Source organism: Orbicella faveolata, unplaced genomic scaffold, assembly GCF_042242905.1.
Source record: "Orbicella faveolata isolate gen_17 unplaced genomic scaffold, um_ofav_v1 contig_34, whole genome shotgun sequence".
In the NCBI taxonomy this organism is placed as follows: domain Eukaryota; kingdom Metazoa; phylum Cnidaria; class Anthozoa; order Scleractinia; family Merulinidae; genus Orbicella; species Orbicella faveolata.
The window spans coordinates 3,192,025-3,211,353 of record NW_028301563.1 but is presented as its reverse complement, the minus strand read 5'-3'; the positions used below and the strand labels follow the sequence as shown (position 1 = coordinate 3,211,353).

The 19,329-nt window shown below is 37.6% G+C and overlaps 1 protein-coding gene and 1 long non-coding RNA gene across 5 annotated transcripts in view; one reads left to right on the top strand and one right to left on the bottom strand.

The window, feature by feature from the left end:
- LOC110040108 (uncharacterized) overlaps positions 1-19,329 on the top strand; it is a 49,802-nt gene that overhangs the window by 25,831 nt on the left and 4,642 nt on the right. Inside the window, exon 18 of the mRNA XM_089271940.1 lies at positions 480-605. Within this exon, the coding sequence (XP_089128066.1) occupies positions 480-605 (126 nt within the window). The remainder of the gene's footprint in view (positions 1-479; positions 606-19,329) is intronic.
- Positions 9,780-11,636, bottom strand: LOC149104322 (uncharacterized). Of its 4 annotated transcripts, none has more exons than XR_016201640.1 (3): positions 11,605-11,636; positions 10,530-10,565; positions 9,780-9,917 (listed from the first exon to the last, which is right to left on the bottom strand). It is a non-coding gene; the product is annotated as an uncharacterized LOC149104322 (long non-coding RNA). The 4 variants fall into 4 exon arrangements; XR_016201637.1 differs by lacking the exon at positions 11,605-11,636 and adding an exon at positions 11,139-11,426; XR_016201639.1 differs by having other exon boundaries at positions 9,841-10,390.

Sequence of the window (19,329 nt, the reverse complement as noted above, 5' to 3'; positions counted from 1 at the left end):
AACACTTCGAAGAATTACAACTCGATAGCTTTGTGTCCGATCTCAGTCAAATTTTGTTAGATAAAAGATTTCCCTATCTCCAACAAAATTATGTTGTAGAATTTGAAAACAGTCATTTCTGTGCGATCACTTCGTATCTTTTTACAGCAATTTTGAAAAGGGCCGTAATTTTTGCAGGTTTTCTTAGTTTGTTGTTGCTATCTGTATGGCGGATTTTTCCCCACCTTTCCCGAAGAGATTTCGATTAATGTTTTCAAATAAAATCGTTACATTTGTGGCCATTTATCTAGTTGTTTATCGTTCGTGGTCCTGCTTTTCTCTTCAGCAAACCAGTGCGAAGCCTTGTGGAGCTCTGGATATACTAATTCCGAAAAATGTCTCGCAATAAAAGAGTGGTTAAAATGACCCATCAAAATCTAACTGTTGGAAACTGTTTTGAGCTACCTTGAGTTGAGCTTTGCTTCACTTTTTTATTACAGATATGGACGAGTGTCAATTAGGGTCTCATTCCTGTCATGCCCAAGCACAGTGTGTAAATGTTGCTGGTTCCTATAGCTGCAGATGTTTACCAGGCTATGCCGGTGACGGGCATAGTAATTGCAACCGTAAGTTTTAAAACACAGGAAATGCTGGTCTTCCTTGCTTACAGTGACAGATCCAGAACTTGAGCTAAGGGTGGGGTGGGGAGGGGGGGGGGGGGGGGGGAGGGTTGGCTTGCACTGCTAGCTTTTCTTCCTTCTGCAATTTTTTTTTTTACCCAAAATAAGAGGGGGGCCGTCCTCCCCGGACCCTTCCAATATATCCGCTACTGGCTTATACTGCCTTTTTAGAATATGAACAGCGGATTCAGGTGTCAGAATTGTCAAATGAAGAACCTATCTACCTAAAAGTGTTATTTTTTCTCGAGAAACTCATGAAGTCAGGTCTGCCTGCTATAAGGTGTTTCTTGTCGTGGCGACCAAAAATATGTAAAAGAAGGCCTGATACATTCCACTGTGACGTGCCCCTCAAGCTCCAGGTAAAATATCAAACGACGGAAATATTAGCCTGCGTAGCTTGGCGGTTTTATCGATTTTTAAAAGCAATTTGAGCGGAAGCGCACGCAGAGGTGAAACCGCGAGGAACCGCTCGCCTGGATTACGCGCTTTTTTTATTCCCGCCCCCTATTACATATTTTGACAACCCGATGACAGGTTTTGTGGATCGTATTAACACAGCTAATCAGAGCATAGATCGTGATAAGAAACTTCCAGCCAACTTGGCAGGAAAAAGTCACTGTGATACTGTAGAGTCTATCAAAACGAAACTATCCGATGCTATGGCCATGCGGTGTTTGCTCGATGGCGGCGAAGGGAAATACGCCGAAAAAACCTGTCAAAGGAGGAATCGAGAGAAGTCTAAACGATAATTGTATACTTTGTTGTTGTCCGCTCAAGATCAAATTCGGAGAATTTTTTACATCTCCATGCAAAACCTTTTCAAGGTCTCTAAGCGTGAAGGATTTCAAAATGACACTTTCAATGTAAATGATTACGTTATTGCCGATGCAGTGGGTTCCCTGTGGTTAAGGTTACTTTAAATCTTCGGGGGTGTGTTTTGGGAAGAAATTCATAGGCACGCCAGTTTCAATACAACCCTAACAAAGTATATATGAGATGAAAGCTTAAAAAATGAAGTTTACGATAAAAATACAATTTAAGCAATGTTTTATTTTAAGTGTGTCAGGCTCTTTGGATATTCAGATTGGTTGTCTAGACATCTGCATCTAAGGTTGGAGTTGCTAAAAATATTCGAGATGTGTTGCGTAAATGGACGCCACGGGAAGAATATGTTAAATATCAAAATTTCCCAACACGATTTCGTTTGTCAATATACCCTAGAATGTTTTGGCGAAAATTTACGGAAATCCGTCAATTCTGCATATCCTATAAATTCACTCAAAATGGATACATTCCTCTCAGAATCAAATGCGAGACTTAAGCGGCCGTCGATAAAACCAGGTACATGGAACATTCCGGAACTTCCGGAACATCCCGGAATATTCCGGAATATCAAAAAAATTGTAATAACCATGAGAAAAATATATAAATTAGATTAAGGATTAACCTAGAAAAACAAAGAAGAAAAGGAAAAGAATAAGACAAATTAACTATAGGTTTCAGCTCCAAATATGCAAAAAAATAAAAAAATAAATAAAAAAGATGCGACCGACTGCAATAAGTGAAGCCGTGGGGGTGGAGGATTGCTGCACAAGCTATATATCCCCACTAATCCATTCCTGTCAGTTGTTCAGCATTGGTTTAATCACGTGACGATCCGTTACTTTACAGTGTGACTGAAGAGGTCGACTACCGCCATATACTCCCAGATACTGACTTTTAAAAGCAAACTCCAACCGAATGAAATTAAACTAAGCGTAAGCTCCCAAGTATGCATTGCGGACCTACTTTTATATTTAGCTCATGTTTTCATGGTATGACTGAACGTAAAATACAATAAATCGTAGTTAGTTTTGAGCCCGAAACGAGATCAAAAAGACACGCAGAATTTGGCAATGTGTTGCAAGCGAAATATAGCAGCAAAATATGACCTTTTTTTTATGGGCTATAGCTTTAAATGCCATAAGAGCACTTTCTACGGGTTAACTATACACCCATCTGATGGGATATAAAAAAATATCTCTGGGGAATTGGTTGTTAGTTACCCTGAATCTCACGAGATTATCCAAGTACTTACCTTGAGAATCTAGTGAGTAAGTGAGTCAGTGAGTCAGTGAGTCAGTGAGTCAGTGAGTCAGTCAGTCAGTCAGTCAGTCAGTCAGTAAGTAACAACTTTATTTACAGAGGGTAACACATATAGCAGTAAAAAACTGACGAACCAGTGGCCCTCTATCCTAAGTTAGAAATTAAAAACTATTAACACTTATAAGATAATAAAAATTACAAAATTGAAAACAGCTAAAATTTAAAAATATGATAAAAGTTAAAAATTTAAAAAATCTAAATCTAGATATGCGCAACTAAAAACTAAGCTAAGAGTTTTTGGACAAAAAAATATTTTCTAACAGAAGATTTAAAGGAGCCAATGGAGTTTTTCTTGCGAATATATAATTTGTTTCCATTTCAAACCGCAGATAGCTATCTTAGAATATTTGGGTGAGAAAAGAAAATCATCATGGAACACTTTAAAGTTTAATTTTTTTTAAAGGCATCGATTTAGAAATTTCGCTGGCGTCGATTTAAAGCATTTCAAAAGACAGGCAACAAATAGGAAAATGCTATGTTACTACCTTGGCCAAACAAGTAACAGTAGGAAAAGTAGATTTCTCTAAGAAACGTGCCGCAGTATGATTGGAGTGCAAACACAATCCTCTCATCGGCTAATTTCTAGAAATCCAGCGCCTTGCCGATATTTTGCAGCTGAGGTTGAACTTATTGCGAATTTACAAATTTTTCACAGAGATGGCGTTACGCAGCTAGCAGTTTTTATGATTTATGGTATTTTCACTTGAATTAATTCGTCAGTGATCTAATTGCCATAAACCATAGAGAACTACTTAAATTTACCTCTAAACCGGCCATCACCGAAAGTATTAAGTGAGCCATCTTGTGGAAATGAACCAGCTATGGACAATCATATCCACGAGCAGTCTGCAGTCACGTACTTTATCAGTAAACGGATGACGTGGGTGTTGTAAGGCAGATGAAAAAGTACATATTTATGCAAACTTATCCACATACATTGTTTCTAAAGATTGTTGTCAGCAGGTTATCGGAAAAACGAATTTATTCGAGGGTGACTACCCGCATCACGCAATTGTTTACATTCCACACTGGAAAATTTGACCCATTTACAGACTTTATGAAATGTCTGTAGATCCTGAATTTACAGACTTGGTCACTTATCCCGCGTAAAAACAAAATGTCTGTAAATTTATTTTACAAAGATTTTGTTTAGTTTTTAGTTCTGTTCATTTCAAAATGTTTGTCAAATGTTTGTAAATTGTAACAGCTAGAATAAGAGGAAAGATCTCATAATTTACAGACTTAACAAGAATGTGTTTAAATTTACCATTTACAAAGATTTTACGCGTTCAGTCTGATCATGTAAAATCTCTGTAAATTGACGTACACGGGGCACCATAAAATCTCTGTAAATTGATATACTTGGGGCACCATAAAATCTCTGCAAAATCTCTGTAAATTGTCATACTCGCGGCACCATAAAATCTCTATAAATTGACATACTCAGGGCACCATAAAATCTCTGTAAATTGACATACTTGGGGCACCATGAAATCTCGGCAAAATCTCTGTAAATTGTCATACTCGCGGCACCATAAAATCTCTGTAAATTGACATACTCGTGGCACCATGAAATCTTGGCAAAATCTCTGTAAATTGACATACTCGGAGCACCATAAAATCTCTGTAAATTGACATACTCGGGGCACCATAAAATCTCTGTACATTGAAATACTCGGGGCACCATAAAATCTCTGAATTGACATACTCGGGGCACCATAAAATCTCTGTAAATTGATATACTCGGGGCACCATAAAATCTCTGCAAAATCTCTGTAAATTGTCATACTCGCGGCACCATAAAATCTCTATAAATTGACATACTCAGGGCACCATAAAATCTCTGTAAATTGACATACTCGGGGCACCATGAAATCTCGGCAAAATCTCTGTAAATTGACATACTCGGGGCACCATAAAATCTCTGTAAATTGACATACTCGGAGCACCATAAAATCTCTGTAAATTGACATACTCGGGGCGCCATAAAATCTCTGTAAATTGAGATATACTCGGGGCATCAAAAAGAAAGCATACGTTGGCCCAGGGACTATGTGAGTTCTCCTCCTTAAAATTCCCAAGCCAGGTATCATCAACTAAGCAAAAATCTGGGCGGGACAAACTTTGGTCAGGTATTCAGTTAATTGGGGCGCATCGCATGTAGATCGCCGACTGGTAATACTCTTTCCGCGAAGCGTGCTAAAACCTACTCAGGAGGTCGACAGCTATCGACCTGCAAAACAAGGTGTTCTTTCTCGAAGTAAAGCTACGGTAGTCTTCGAAGAAAAATCGGGCGAAGATAAATGATAAATATGATATTCGTGCATGAATAGAAGCAACATACTTTCCTTGCGAACAGCTCTAATCAAACAGCTGGGCCCTAATAACACAACATAAAGTGCCCTTCATAAACACGTTTGAAACAAAGAAAGCTCGAGAGACCGAGAAGAGAACGGTAAATGTACAAATGTCACGAACCGTCGGTATTAGTCGTGAAAGCCCGTCAACCCCATTTTACACTGATCGCCATATCGGAACCAAACCGAACCGAACCATTTCACCCCAACTCAAAGTCGTGTCGTTCCCGAAAAAGTCGATTCGCCCCGATCGACTAAAAGTTAGTTCGCCGGAAGTTTTTTCGTACAATTTAGAAAGGAATAAATGGTCGCAGTCATAAAGAATTAATTATTCTGTTGCTATGGGAGTGCAACAACACTTCTACGTGCGTAATCCAACAAATACATTTATTTTAGACTCAATGGCTCTTTTACTACGCAAAACTTTAATAAAATGGTTTAAAAGGCGTTTCATATACTCTACAGGTAAATCCCGTGGATGGTTTATAGATCGTTTTCACTGTCACGCAATAAAAAAATAAATCGAAAACCATCCAGTGGAAAAAGCTATGAACTTACGATGTTATAGAAGATAACTAAATAAGACACTTCTCCAGGTTTTAGACCTGTGCGCTTCCCCAAACTTCAGATATTCGTCGAAATGTTTCGCAGATTTTTGCAGAGCCCAGTATGAAAACGCCATGTTGGTGTATCTCCGTGGTACACCAATATGGCGGCCGGAAAATAGTGTAAACATCTGGAACTTACTTTGGCTATCTAGGCGAGTGATTATCAGTACTGATCAAACATGCATTTACATAAGCACTTTTCATAATGCTCTAAGTTCTAAAAAGGCTCAAAATCATGAGATAAGTATATATTTTTCGACAAACTCGATCTTAGCCTTGTGTCACGCACCTCCATAACCCTGAAATTCAAAATGCTCTGGATTCCAAACGAAGCATGCTATTGAGCTGTAAAATTGTAAACGGATATAAATATACCGCCTCTTATGCCTGATGAGGATAAAAACTTTGGTGGCTCCTTAGTTTTGGATTTTCGAAAGTGATGACGTCACGTGAAAACGATCTATTAAGTTTTCAAATACAATCGGCCATCGATCAATCAACGGACTTTGTTTCTACGCCGTAATGAAACAAATATATTTTTTCTGGTTAGTATGATTTGCACGAATTGAAAGCCTATCTCAATTTGTTCAGTAATTCCCTAAAATTTGGGAGCTCCCGGCTGGTAGGTAGCGATTGAACTGAGAGATGGAAGAAAATGCTGGCTCATTTTCGGAGCAGCGGCTAATGTAACAGCTTTGGTCGAGTAGGTCTGAGTACTCAAGCTCGTTTTGTGGCGCTCGTTTTAACGATCTGAATTACAAGTTTCACGCAAAGAAGTTACACTTCTATTGAACCAAGTCAGAGTTCGCTTCTTTTGTGAGTAGGACTGGCCGTAAACGGAATCTTCTTACTACGATCTCAGATCTGTTCGGCTTTTTCTGCCCAGATCTCGAGTTTCGTAGAGTGAACAGAGTGAAATCATCTGCCATTTTTGAATCTTGCCTCGCCATTTCACAACGGCGTATATGGTACTCTTGCTGCTTCTGGACTACTGAGGTACGTTGATAATGTAGAATATCTTTGTTGGTAAGTTCGTAGCAGATTTGTTTGGTTTATTTAGTAGAAGCTCATTAGGTGTACATTTATGTGGAGGTACGATGGTTTACTTTATAAGCTTACCTGGGGCAGTGCAGAGTCTTACATGTACTTGTACATCACTTGTCGGGGTATTTGCTCAATCTTCCCCCAACTAGTCATACTGTGAAAGTTATATATTCCCTCTACGCTTAATTATGAAGATTATACCATTTTCACCTGTTGTACAAAGTCAACCTCTACTCAAATGTGGCCGATCATGGATATGGCTTGAAAACATTTATCTTAAATTATTAATAAAATAATCACAAAGTCACTTCATAGACGTGGACATTAAAATTCAGTCAATGGCCTCGGTAATTATTGTTAACATTTGCCAGTTGCTGTGGCCCATTAATACAAATCAATATTGGCCAGATTTGTTTGAAATGGTCTCATTTCCATTCAAATAATAGCAATATTGAATAAATTAAAATTGTTTAAAATTTGACTGCTGCATCCGCCCTTGTTAGGCACCGCCCCGAAAATAACAGCAAAAAATATTGATTAGAATATACCACACAAGTGAGTACTTTTTGCCCACGCTGATTGGCTAGCTCGGAGGTGATTAGCCAAGTACTATTCACCTCTGAGCAGCCAAAGAAAAACAAAATGGCTTCCTGTCTCAAATAAAGTTACTCTTTGGTCTGCTAGTTATCCAGCTTGTGTGGTATATACTAAAATAATTATTCACCTCAGTGTTGGTGAAAGTGGTGGATATTTACCTCCACTTTGGTGAATAATTGTTACTTATTGCTAGCGAGGAAAAGGTGGTGTACTCCTAAATAAATACAGTGAATACTGTATGTTATCTTGAAATATGCCACCTCAACTCCTGTACTACACTTTCTGCCTGTCAGATAGCAACAAATTATTCATAGGCAGGACCCATATCAACAGGTCTGTTTGTCCCTAATATTTTGACAGTGCTGTTTCTCATGTGCATTGTGTGCAGTAATTAAATCAGGATTTAGTAGGGATTTTAATTTGAGGTTGCAGCCACCTCTTGTAAGCAACCAGTTTTCTAAAATACCAAAAGTTTCCATATCAAATCACCCCGTACGAAACGAGCAGATCTGTTTATAGTCTGTTACAGATCTGCTGGCACATCTGTAGCAGATCTGCAGATAATCTACAGATGATCTACAGATTATCTGCAGATCATCTGCAGAATGTCTGCAGAATGTCTGCAGAATATCTGCAGAATGTCTGCAGAGCGTCTGCAGCGATGATCTGCAACAAGTCTGCAAATTTGCAGACGCTCTGCAGACGAAATCAGCCTATCATGTTAAACAAAAAGCCCACAAAATGCACCAATCAAACAACGTTTATTTAAAAGATAGACAGAGGAGGTCGGTTTGTTATTCATCAAAAGTAAACAATTAATGTTGACAGATAAAGCAAATAATATCACTAGCAGGAATTTAAAGTATTTTCTTAGCGTGACATTTTCCACATATTCCAAATGAATAAAAAAAACCTCGGGTAGCAAGCACTCCTTTCAAAAAATCTAGGCTTCACGTAGCCTGCGAGCAACAAGGGAACTTGCTCGCAGGCTAGGCTTCGCGTGCTTTTTTTGGTTCGCTTGGCAGGTTATTTACAGAAACGAGATCGGGTAAACTGGATACTAAGTGAGATTCATTTCCTTCTCGTCTGTGCTCGGCACCTGCTTGACATGAAGCCAGTTTAAAGGAACGAGAGGTAAGTCATAGAGTACATAAATAATGCACAACAGCGACCGCTTATCGAGTTTTTGTTCGCCTTATGTATCATTTTTTTCATTCGCTTCGTAGCTTACTTACATATATCAACAGATATCAAAAATATTTGTTTATTAGGTACTCGGTTCACGTTGCAGCATTCTACTGTGGCCTAAAGTCTATGGTGCACTAACCTTCGATCCCTGAACGGCTTGTTCCGAACATGCGCCACTAATATTCCAGCACACCAGGGCCGAGCGAAGACCGTAATTAAGAGAGGTCGCTACCAAGAGTTTACGGAACACTGACGGAATCCTGACCCGCACTGTTAAAGCATACTGAGAAAGTATGCTTACACATTTGTAACAAGTTTAGATAGTGCATTGTATTCTAGTAGGTAGCAATAAAAGTAAAACCTAAAGCCAACTTAGCATATTCAGTTTTTACAGACCAGTCAAAAGATTATTCACGATATGCGACCAATGATTAAATGTTACTTTTAGTGTGACCTTTTCATAAGGTCGGTTTCTAAGTCACTGCAGTGAGTAAATCCAGATGTTTCAAGACATACAGTATTCTCAATAAATGAGTTTACTGTCAAGCGTTGTAGATTTCGTGTGTTCAACAGCACACATCCAAATACTCGGAATAAACATAATACACCCGCAAATAACTTGATTCACACACTGCTCTAAACAAAAACTAAACATGAGTTTAATCCATGCTCTGCGAAATTACTAACTCTTTGTAAATATTTTTAGTGATTCGACAAAATGTTTCATTCTCTTCGCTCAACTAATACTCATTTGTTTACATTGTTCGATCGCATTATGAAAAAACTACATTTTTTTTTCCGTTCAACAACTTCTCCTATTGCTTCAATAAGCCCATTTTCTCGCAAAATGTTTTCTTCATTTTTTAAGTCCAAAATACAATAAGTATGTCACGCGGCAATTCGAGCACTGCAAGTTACTGAGTGAAGAATTATCTTGATATCTGTTTTTTGTTCGCACCAAAATGAAAAAAACTACTGAGGGAGTTTTATCGATGATTTAAGCATTTAGCCTCACATCAGTGTAATATCAATTTTGCACTTTTCAAGCCAAAGGAAGAAATAAATAACTTGGATACATATTGTTATATTATACTGATACTGAGAGAAAAACTGTGAGCTGTTTTCATTTCGTAGAGACGGTCACGGTCACAAAAATACATGTACTTTGGTAGAACTTTCCATTCTTATTTAGTTACAGCTTATCTATACTTCCCTGAGTTTTTTTCTTTTGGCTGTTCCAACTTTGTTTGTTAAAATGCGGTTCATCTGGGATACGGAAAACTCCAGTTCGTTGAGAGTGACAAACCTTCCAACATACGCTATAAAAAATAAAAATATATTAGTAAACTACATGTATGTATTACTTTTAAAAGTAGTCAGTTTATTATTATCGCAATTATAGCAATATGATTACAAAAATGCGACACATCATCTCTGATCATGTGTGTTTGTGTACGTATGTTTCTACAGGTTACTGCCTGATGCCCTTGCCCTTTAAAGTCTTCACCACATCTTGATTCAGAGCCTTACTAATGAAGCACACCCGCTTTGCTTGTCTGTGTTCGGGAGCCATGGGCAAGACTTGTTGCCAGAGTCTCCTCACTGAAGAAGGCTTCAATTAACAGCAAGTATAATTTCTTGGGGTCTTTATCGCATTGACTGTATGTGAATGGAGTTAAGTTTAGCTGAGGATATGTAGATTCCAGATCCTGGCACAAGTTCTTGCTTCCCAGGGCCTGCAACGTAGTATTTTTTACTCTCATCTTGATTACCAGACGGCAAGTTCTCGAACCTAATCATTAAATTTAAAATCGAACAGAACTGCTTAATACTAGCCTGTGCGTATATCACGAGTTTGATTGTACTACTAATACTACTAGACGGTTTGATTGTAATACTAAATTGGTTATTAAATCGATTGTTGAACCTACCGAGTTGGAGTTAGTTTCCGCTGCCTTGTGAAGAGTCTACAAAAGAGTTGAATAGTTTTAGGTACAGAAAGTCAGAATAAAACCCAAAAATTGCCAACCTTCTTGTGTAAGTTGACTACATAACTAAAGTGCCACTCAGTCCTACTCCAGTTTGTTTCCAGAAATTTTATATTTTGTACATAAATATCTATAGGAAGCAACAGATAAAAGCTCACAGGCTTCATAAAGTCACATTTACCTCTATTTTGCGCTCCAAAATTAATTTATTCTACTTAAGAAATTGCATGGCTGGATTGCCTGTTCATTTCAAAAACTACCCATTCAAATGTTCCAAGCGTCCTGAACTGGTCTTTAAATGTTACTATTAACTACAGCTATGTATGTGCAATGTGCACGTAAATCTGCTCAAACAGTAAAAATCTGTAAATCGCGTCACCGTTACTCCAAACTTAGTTAATATGATTTCGGGAAGAATGCTGTGAATAAAATTTTTTCTCGATTTGCCGTTCACCTCTGATAATTACCCTGTTTTTTGAACGATCATCAGAGTTTAGTTAAACTGGAATGTTACATTAAAAGAGGTCTCAAAACAGTTGAAAAACCACCAACCTCCAGTCTTAATAATTTTCCCTGGGTAGGGAGTATTTTTACTGGTCCTCCTTCCTTTCTTTCCCTCCTCCCAGTCAGCCATGGCGTCTAAGCCCTCGAAGATTTCTCCGGCATAATGTACCTGTGAAGCACTTGCGACGCTATATAAATCTTCTTCCGTCCAAAGAACTATAGCAAAAGCCATCTTTTTATGTCAAAAAGCAATTTCTTACAGACTGTCTTGTTTGCGCGCAAACTTTGAATGTGACACTTCAACTGAAAGGAATATCAGTGTCAGCAACATCTCCTACTCTTATTGAACGGTTCAAGTGTGACAGGTGTCGGGTATCAGCCAGGAAAATCTGTCATATTCGCAGCGGCCGATGAGATTTCACTTGTGGTTTTCTCTCTTTGTCGAGAACAGCAAATAAAGGTAAAGATAATTTGTACATTTATTTCATTTTCTTCATGGCTGCGATATACTTACATGTTTATACCCCCAAATTGAGGCATCACATTTCTTGTTACAAACAAACATGCCACTTAGGTCACCCGGTTATGCAAATCAGGGTCTGCGTTACTGATTCATTCTTGTAAGATAATGATGGTTTGAAACGTGATGTATTTCACCTCTGCCATTTCCGGGGCGTAGAAGACATCAAGATTTTAAGAACGTCTCCTTATGTTTTGAAGCTGTTGTAGGTATAAGAAAAATAATCATAGTACAGAAATTTAACCATCGTATTCCACTTTTCATGATTCATTCACGTGTTGACTTCAACTTTCGTATCGTTGTTCTATCAACACTGATATGTCGATCGATGAAATGCTTTTCCCTGAGCATTTGGAACTGGGAATTTAACACCAATGTGCCCTGCAGTGCTCTTAAATTTTATTGAAAGAATGTGTTAGGCATATGTGTCTAATCCCTATATAATAAGAATAAATTAAGGTCGAAAGTGTATTTATCATTTAATTTAAGTGTTCAATTGACGTATAACATTTGATTTACTAGCACGTTGTACGTAAGTGGCTGACCATTTATGCCTCTTATTTACGCATTTTCAATGTTCGACTATCTTTTTATTCGTAGAATTGAACTATTTTATTCATCTCAAAACGAACCAGTCATGACTGATCCAACTAAGGTTTATACCGAAGTGACGATACAATGAATGGTCTATCGATCCGGTTTTTGGACTTCAACGTGTTGCAGATCATCTGCAGACGCTGCAGATATTCTGCAGATCTGTTGTTCGTCTGTTTTCGTCTGCAGTCTTAAAATCGGGAAGAGTTTTCAAGCTCAACGTCTGCAGCAGACTGAAAACAGACTCTGCAGACTATAAATTAGTCTGCAGTTGATCTGTTTTTGTCAAAACAGATCTGTTGCAGATCTGCTGCAGATCTGCTCGTTTCGTACGGGACTATATTTCGAACCTATTGTGAGCGACCACCTCTCATAAGTGACCACAATCACTTTTAGAGCTAAAAGTTTAAAATCTTGTGTTTTTAACCTCCTGTAAACGACCACTTGACAGAAAACAGAGAAAAAAAATGGGATAATAAGATGTTATTCTGATCAACCTATAAACATGTATATGTACGTGTACAGGTGTAGGTAGTTTATCAGAAGCAAACCATGATATTCTGAATAAATACTTAGGAAAGATGAGATATTTTTGTGGCTACTAAAATTACAAGGGTTTAGATGGGCATTGGTGCATCGGGTACATGTAAGTCCTTACTGTTAACCATAAGCTAATGAGGCAAAATGTTGACGCAATATGGTCTAAGCTCTCATAAGCGACCACCTCCTGTAAGCAACCACATGGGCTTCAAATTTTGGATAGTTGTCGCTTACAGGAGGTTTGACTGTGTGTCAAGTTAACAAATACAGTCGAACCCATATTATGCAGCCACCTATTAAACACCCACCCCAATTAGGCGGCCAGTTATCAAATTCTTGATGAGGGCTTTTCTATTGTTTTCACCTCTATTAAGTGGTCAGCCCCCTTTAAGTGGAAACTATCCATTTCCCAGAGGTTGGCTGTTTAACAGGGGTCAAAATGTAGTTGCTGTGCATCTGTTCAGTAACTGATCACACCAAAATGTGGTAAGAACAAACAAGTGACACACAATGTGATAGCCAAGTGTGTCACTGATGTTCTTTCCAGATTTTGTCATGTCTTGCGTGATCAATTACTGAACAGATGCACAGCAACATAGAATCTATCTGTTTTATACATGTATAATAAAGAAACCCAAAAAATGTTGATGGTGTCATCTATTCAATGTAGGTCTATTCTTAGTAATTGATCATAAATAAGAATCAACTGGAATTTGCTAATAATTTGAAAGATGATCTGTGAGGGCACTTAATTGTATCCCTCAGCCAAACCAATATAATGGTATTGCAGCTGTCAATTAAAATGCACATTGCTCCTTGATATTCATATGCAAGATATTCAGCAATTACCTAGACAACTATTGTAAGTAAAGTATTATACATAAACATTTGGTCTTTCATACTGATTTAGAAAAGAATGGATTGTTAGACTGGCCATCTGCACTGTTAAGCAGTTCGACAGTACATGCACTTGTTGTTGTGATTTACATGCATCTTTTGTTACGAATGTTGGGCATTTATGTAGTAGTGATAACATTGCTTTCTCTCCTTTCTTTCACATGTAGAATAGAAAGAATAACATTACAAGAAATGTGGAAATACTATCAAGCTTCAGGAGGCTATTCCATTGTTATAAATGTATACTATATTTAAATGTATGTGTATATAGCACTGCCAAGATTAACTAATTTTATTTGATAACACTACTTGACAATTAGATTATGAGCTCAAGATTTCTATGAGGTGATAGCTGATGAGGCCCAAGGCCAAATCAACTATCACCTCATAGAAATCGAGAATTCTAACTGAAATTTGCTTCAAGTACCGATTCCAAATCTGTCTGGTCTGATATTGAACTTCACACTTTCGAGAATTCATGCGGACTGAATTGTCAATTTGACATTTTCAGTTGGGGGTGCACGCTTATCAGTTTCTTTAAAAAAATTCAAGTTTTTCTTTTAATTCAAGAAACTGTGAATGTCCTTCTTCGGTCTTCTCAGGAATTTAATTATCCATTTGTTCCCAAATGCTCTTTCACAACTTTGGAGAAACGAGAAAACATTGAAATTTTATCAACCACACCAAGCCACGGAGCTCTAATGGCTGATAGTGTGCAATGGTTCAGCCAATCAGATTACAGCATTTGCATTAGCATACTAGTAGAATTCTACTAGATGTGAGTAGTTAGGAATAAATCATTTAATGAATGTTTGCTGGTTAAGCATTAAGAAAGCTCCTCTTGAGTCACTCAGATGACACAAATATTTAGCTGAGTGTACATATTATGGAGGTGTCCATAATTATTGTAGAGGTGCAGTTTATAGTAATTCTGGTTTTTCTGGGACCAAATAAGCTGTCCTTATTGTTGAGGTATCCTTAGTGAGAGGTTAAAGTATATTTTACAGTTATGCAAACATTTTTTGCATAACTGTAACTGTTTCTGACCCATGGGTTCATGTAGTTACAACCATATTTTGACCCCCTTTTGAATTGGACCCTCACACAAACCCTGCAATCAAAAGCTCTCGTAAGGATCTTCTCCCTTAGCAACCATGACCACCTCTGGGAAGTACCAGCTAATCTAATTGTTCATAAATTATTTTAAAGCTCTTTAAAGCAGCCATTAAAGGAGTGTGCAATATTTTTATCATCCAAATAAGAGATTTGCAGTTTTCAATCTGAAACTTGTACGTGTAGCTACCTTACAATGTACCTGTTAATCCAAGAGTCTCTTCCATGTATCAAAGGCAATTATTTTTAGAATATATGCAACTGCTGAGAATATTACAAATGAACATTTACATGCTCCAGGCTAATTGAATGCTGAAAGCTCACACGAGAGAGGGACCATTTACATGTACATGTACACGTCCCAGGCATTATGCTAAAAGTTCACATAAAAAACCAGGTTACATTTTTTCAATCCCTGGTTGTTTATAAGTGCTCTTTTTTGAATTCTCGAGATGGCTGCAGGGAGAGCTTTGACTGTATTATTGATTGCTGATATTGCAGATTGAATTTTTCTTATTGCTATGATATAACTTTAGACAAGTGTTTTAAATCAGCTATTATTAATAATGTAGTATTAACATTAGTAGTATTAGTAATGGTTTTGAACAGTACTGTAAAAAAATTATCATCAAGGTGGACTTATTAGTTTAATTTCTCACGAGCAGTTTACAATTGAGTGTCGAATTAAGTAATCAGGCAAGTACTTTGGTCTTGGTTTTGGTTTAACTATGGTTTGATTTTACAATACTCAATTTAAAACCGCTCAGATATGCCTTCATTGATGGGAAGATATTACCACATTGCAGTGCTGTCAATTATCTTGGGAATATCTCAGGAAACAAAAATTTTCCGATGGTTAAAAAGGTCATGGCACCAGTTTGATCCAGTTTGTTTGAATATGTATCTTCGTTCCCAAGGTCCTTTCATTTGTGTCATAATTTTGATATGTGCAGCATAAATCTCAATTGTTAGTTACATAACTTTGAACTTCAGAATTTATTTGTTATTGAAAGACACAAAGGTTATTATATTTTGTGTGTACCTGCCACAATCCTTAGTTTGCTGTTTACAAAGCTCTCCTTAGGAGAGCTTTGTATTTGTATTATCTTATTATTATCGTATTATCTTATTAAACTTATTACAAGGTCACCTTGTAATAAGTTTAATAAGATAATGTTCTGGTTCTCAATACCGTCCTATTGATTTTACAGAGATTATGTGTACTTTTGTTTGACCTGTTGTGTAGTTTATTTGTGTACATTATACTAAGATTTTATGCAATGTTCAGTTCACTTTTTACATAGATTTTATTGAGATTATGTCTTATGGCTTTTGTACCATTTCCTTTTGTACAGGCTGATTTTACAGAGAAAATGTGAACATTTTGCAGAGATTTATACCAATAAAATGCTTACATTTTACAGACATTATGTGTACTTTTGTGTGGCATTATATTCAGTTTATTTGTGTAGATTTTACCAACATTTTATGATATTATTTTATCTTAAATTTTACAGACATATTATGGAGATTTTATGCTTTCGATTTTACAGAGATTTTTTCTCCTGCCCTTTTTACAGAGAAAACGTGGAGATTTTACAGAGATTTCTTTATATGCTATAAAATCTCTGTAAATTTTACAAAAAAAATGCAAGAAAAATAGCTACATTTCACGGACATTTTATGCGATCTGAAAGCGAAACACGTACTGAAATTTACAGACTTTTTATAGAGATTATAAAATCTCTGTAAGTGTGCAAATTTACAGACATTGAAATTTACAAAGGAAATGTGAACATTTTACAGACATTTAACAAACTTTCCAGAAGTCTGTAAATGGTTCAAATTTTCCAGTGCCAACGGCGGATTTAAGGCAAACTTGATAGAAACCTCAGGTCTAGGCGAGCTACTTAAGGACGTAAACGCGAAAATTGTCCTGTCGATAGATTTGTTCATTTCTGCTGCAGTCAGATAACGACCTACTTGTGTCGGAAATACAAAAAAAGTTGGGGGTTACCGACTTCGTTCGAGAGATAAAGCGTGTGGAATACTACCCTGATTCTGAGAAATCTGGTAGATTCGTTAAAGTCCTTAACCTTCCTTTTTCGATTAAAAAAAGAGAAATGCCTAAATAAAATTCTGTCAAAAAAATGATATTGTGAAGTAGGCATCTACATCATGAGGTGTACGAACTTTCGCAAAATTTCACCACAGGAAACGCGAGAAAAATGAGCGCTCTTTTTCTTCGTTGGTTTCTTTGTGACGTGATAAAATTTCAAGACGACAACGCGCGCATGCGTATCAGTGACCCACTGGCGTCACTGGCGCGTGCGAGTGGGAGAGGAATCGTGTTTAGCTCATATGTCCTACCTAAAGCTACTTTTCGCAGTATTATGACACATTTTTAGCGGGGAGAATTTAGAGGAAAGAATTCTTACCCTATGGACGGCTAGCGTCTTGTAAATGAGCAATGATGACTGGTATAATTCGACCTTGTTTTTTTGTTGTGTTTCGTTGTTTCGTATTCCCGAAGTGCATATTCGTGCTCTGCGAGCTCGTTACGCGACTTAGCTTGTTGGGGAGTAACATCCTGGCTCATTCCAGATTTAGCGGAATCCTTATCTCTCGTATCTTGGCTATTTGCTGTCTGCTCCACAAACAACGCCACGGACTGCAAATACGTGTGGTAAAATATGACTTTGTCTCGCCCCGTGCGATGATCGTGGCGATCAACCAAATCAGTTTCTTTGGTTGAAACTCCTCCATACCTCGTAATTTCCTCCTTTAAGGTCATTCTCCTGTTTTGCACTGGGCATCCCTACTGCGCACGATTTTCGCGTCATTAGCGAGATATTCTAATCAACAATGATTTAGATAAACATATACAGGCAAAAACTAACGATAGACAAATTCGACGTTTCGGCGACATCTTGGCGCCATTGTCAAGGGAAACTAATTAAATATGCGATTTCAAGAGTAACTAAGACTTCAGAGTTACTAATTTGCATAAGTTGGACAAAGACCTTAGCGCGAACTGAGTCTGATTGTACATTTAAACACGGTCGTAATTGTTTAATGAGTAACATCTCATTAATGAGACAATCAAACTTGTTGTGGCATTTTTTCAACACGCTAAAACAATTGCGAAGGTCATCCGGAAACACGCAGGCAGGATAAATGCTCCTTTTCTCTTAAACGAGCACGGTGATCCCCACTTTTTATATCATGATTTCAATGAGAACAATATCCTTAATAAGTAAGAAAAAAAATTAGCAAAACTCTATGGCTACATTTTTTGGCAAATGAAATAAATACTACAGAGAGAGACATAACGGGCGCAACAGCGCATGTCCAAATTATGTTTCCTTTAAAGAATAAAAATATGCAGGGTAATTGAAGACATTTTTTCTGGGACAAAGATGAATAAACAATCAAAGAAAGTCAAACTCTATGTGATAAAACACGCTGCATTGAAAAATAATCGAGCTTATTTGTTGCGCACGGAGATTACCAAGAGTCACCTAGATAACCGTATTTGTCAGCATTGTGGCATGAAAACAAGCACGGTGACCCCCTCTTTTTATTACGCTTTTAATATCTTTTTGTCCTGTAACAACAGCATACCAAGTTTCTTCGGAAATCTATGTTGGGTTCTTTTACTACGGAATCACCTTCAATAAAGTACAGAAGGGCAGGATTCTTCTAATCGGTCGATAAACATTTGGAAACCAAAGGAGATTCACGTAACTTTTGTGATAAACAGATTTGAAAAATGTGGACGCCATGTTTGTCGGCATTTTACTGCTTGATTTCGCCCGCGACTTTCCCGTAGAATTTCGAAAGCTCGCGCCATCTCGCGTTTTTCGAAATCATCTCGCGCGCAGTCAATAAACTATAGGGAGCCACTTAGGCGGCTTACTACAGTTTTGATGGATTATAACAGCCCAACTTCTAACTCTTTTCAAAACTGTTCCAAGATATTATTTATTCTCTATTTACTGTTTGCTGAAGTCTTTAACCATTCTGTGTGAAACTTGAACAATTAAACGTCAACAAATGGCCAAAACGAACGACAGGGTGGAGAGAGGCACTGTGAGAGTAAAGTGTCTTGCCCAAGAACACAACACAATGTCCCCGGCCAGGGTTCAAATCCGGACCGCTCGATCCGGGGACGAGCGCACTAACCATGAGGCCACCGCGCCTTCACTAACCCACCTGTTCGGACATCAAAAAATATATCTGGGGAAATGGTTTTAAGGTAGCCCCCTAGAGAATTTACGAACACCCTCCCTATAGAGCGCGAGTTAGAAAAGGAAACTTAGTTAATTTCTCTTTAAATGTTCCCGTAGAGATTTACCAGTGTGGGTACTGTTAAAATAAGGCTTATTGTTTGGTTGTCAATTTTTGGATTAAGGCCGTTACCATGGCAACATCTCATCTAATGGCAGGCAGATATATTCCTCATTTCGGCCTAAACTCCTTAATATTTATACTTTCCTTCGGTGACATTTTTTCATACTTTGCCACATCATGGAAATGATATTGCCTGACATTTTGAATTGGCAAAAAGTCAGG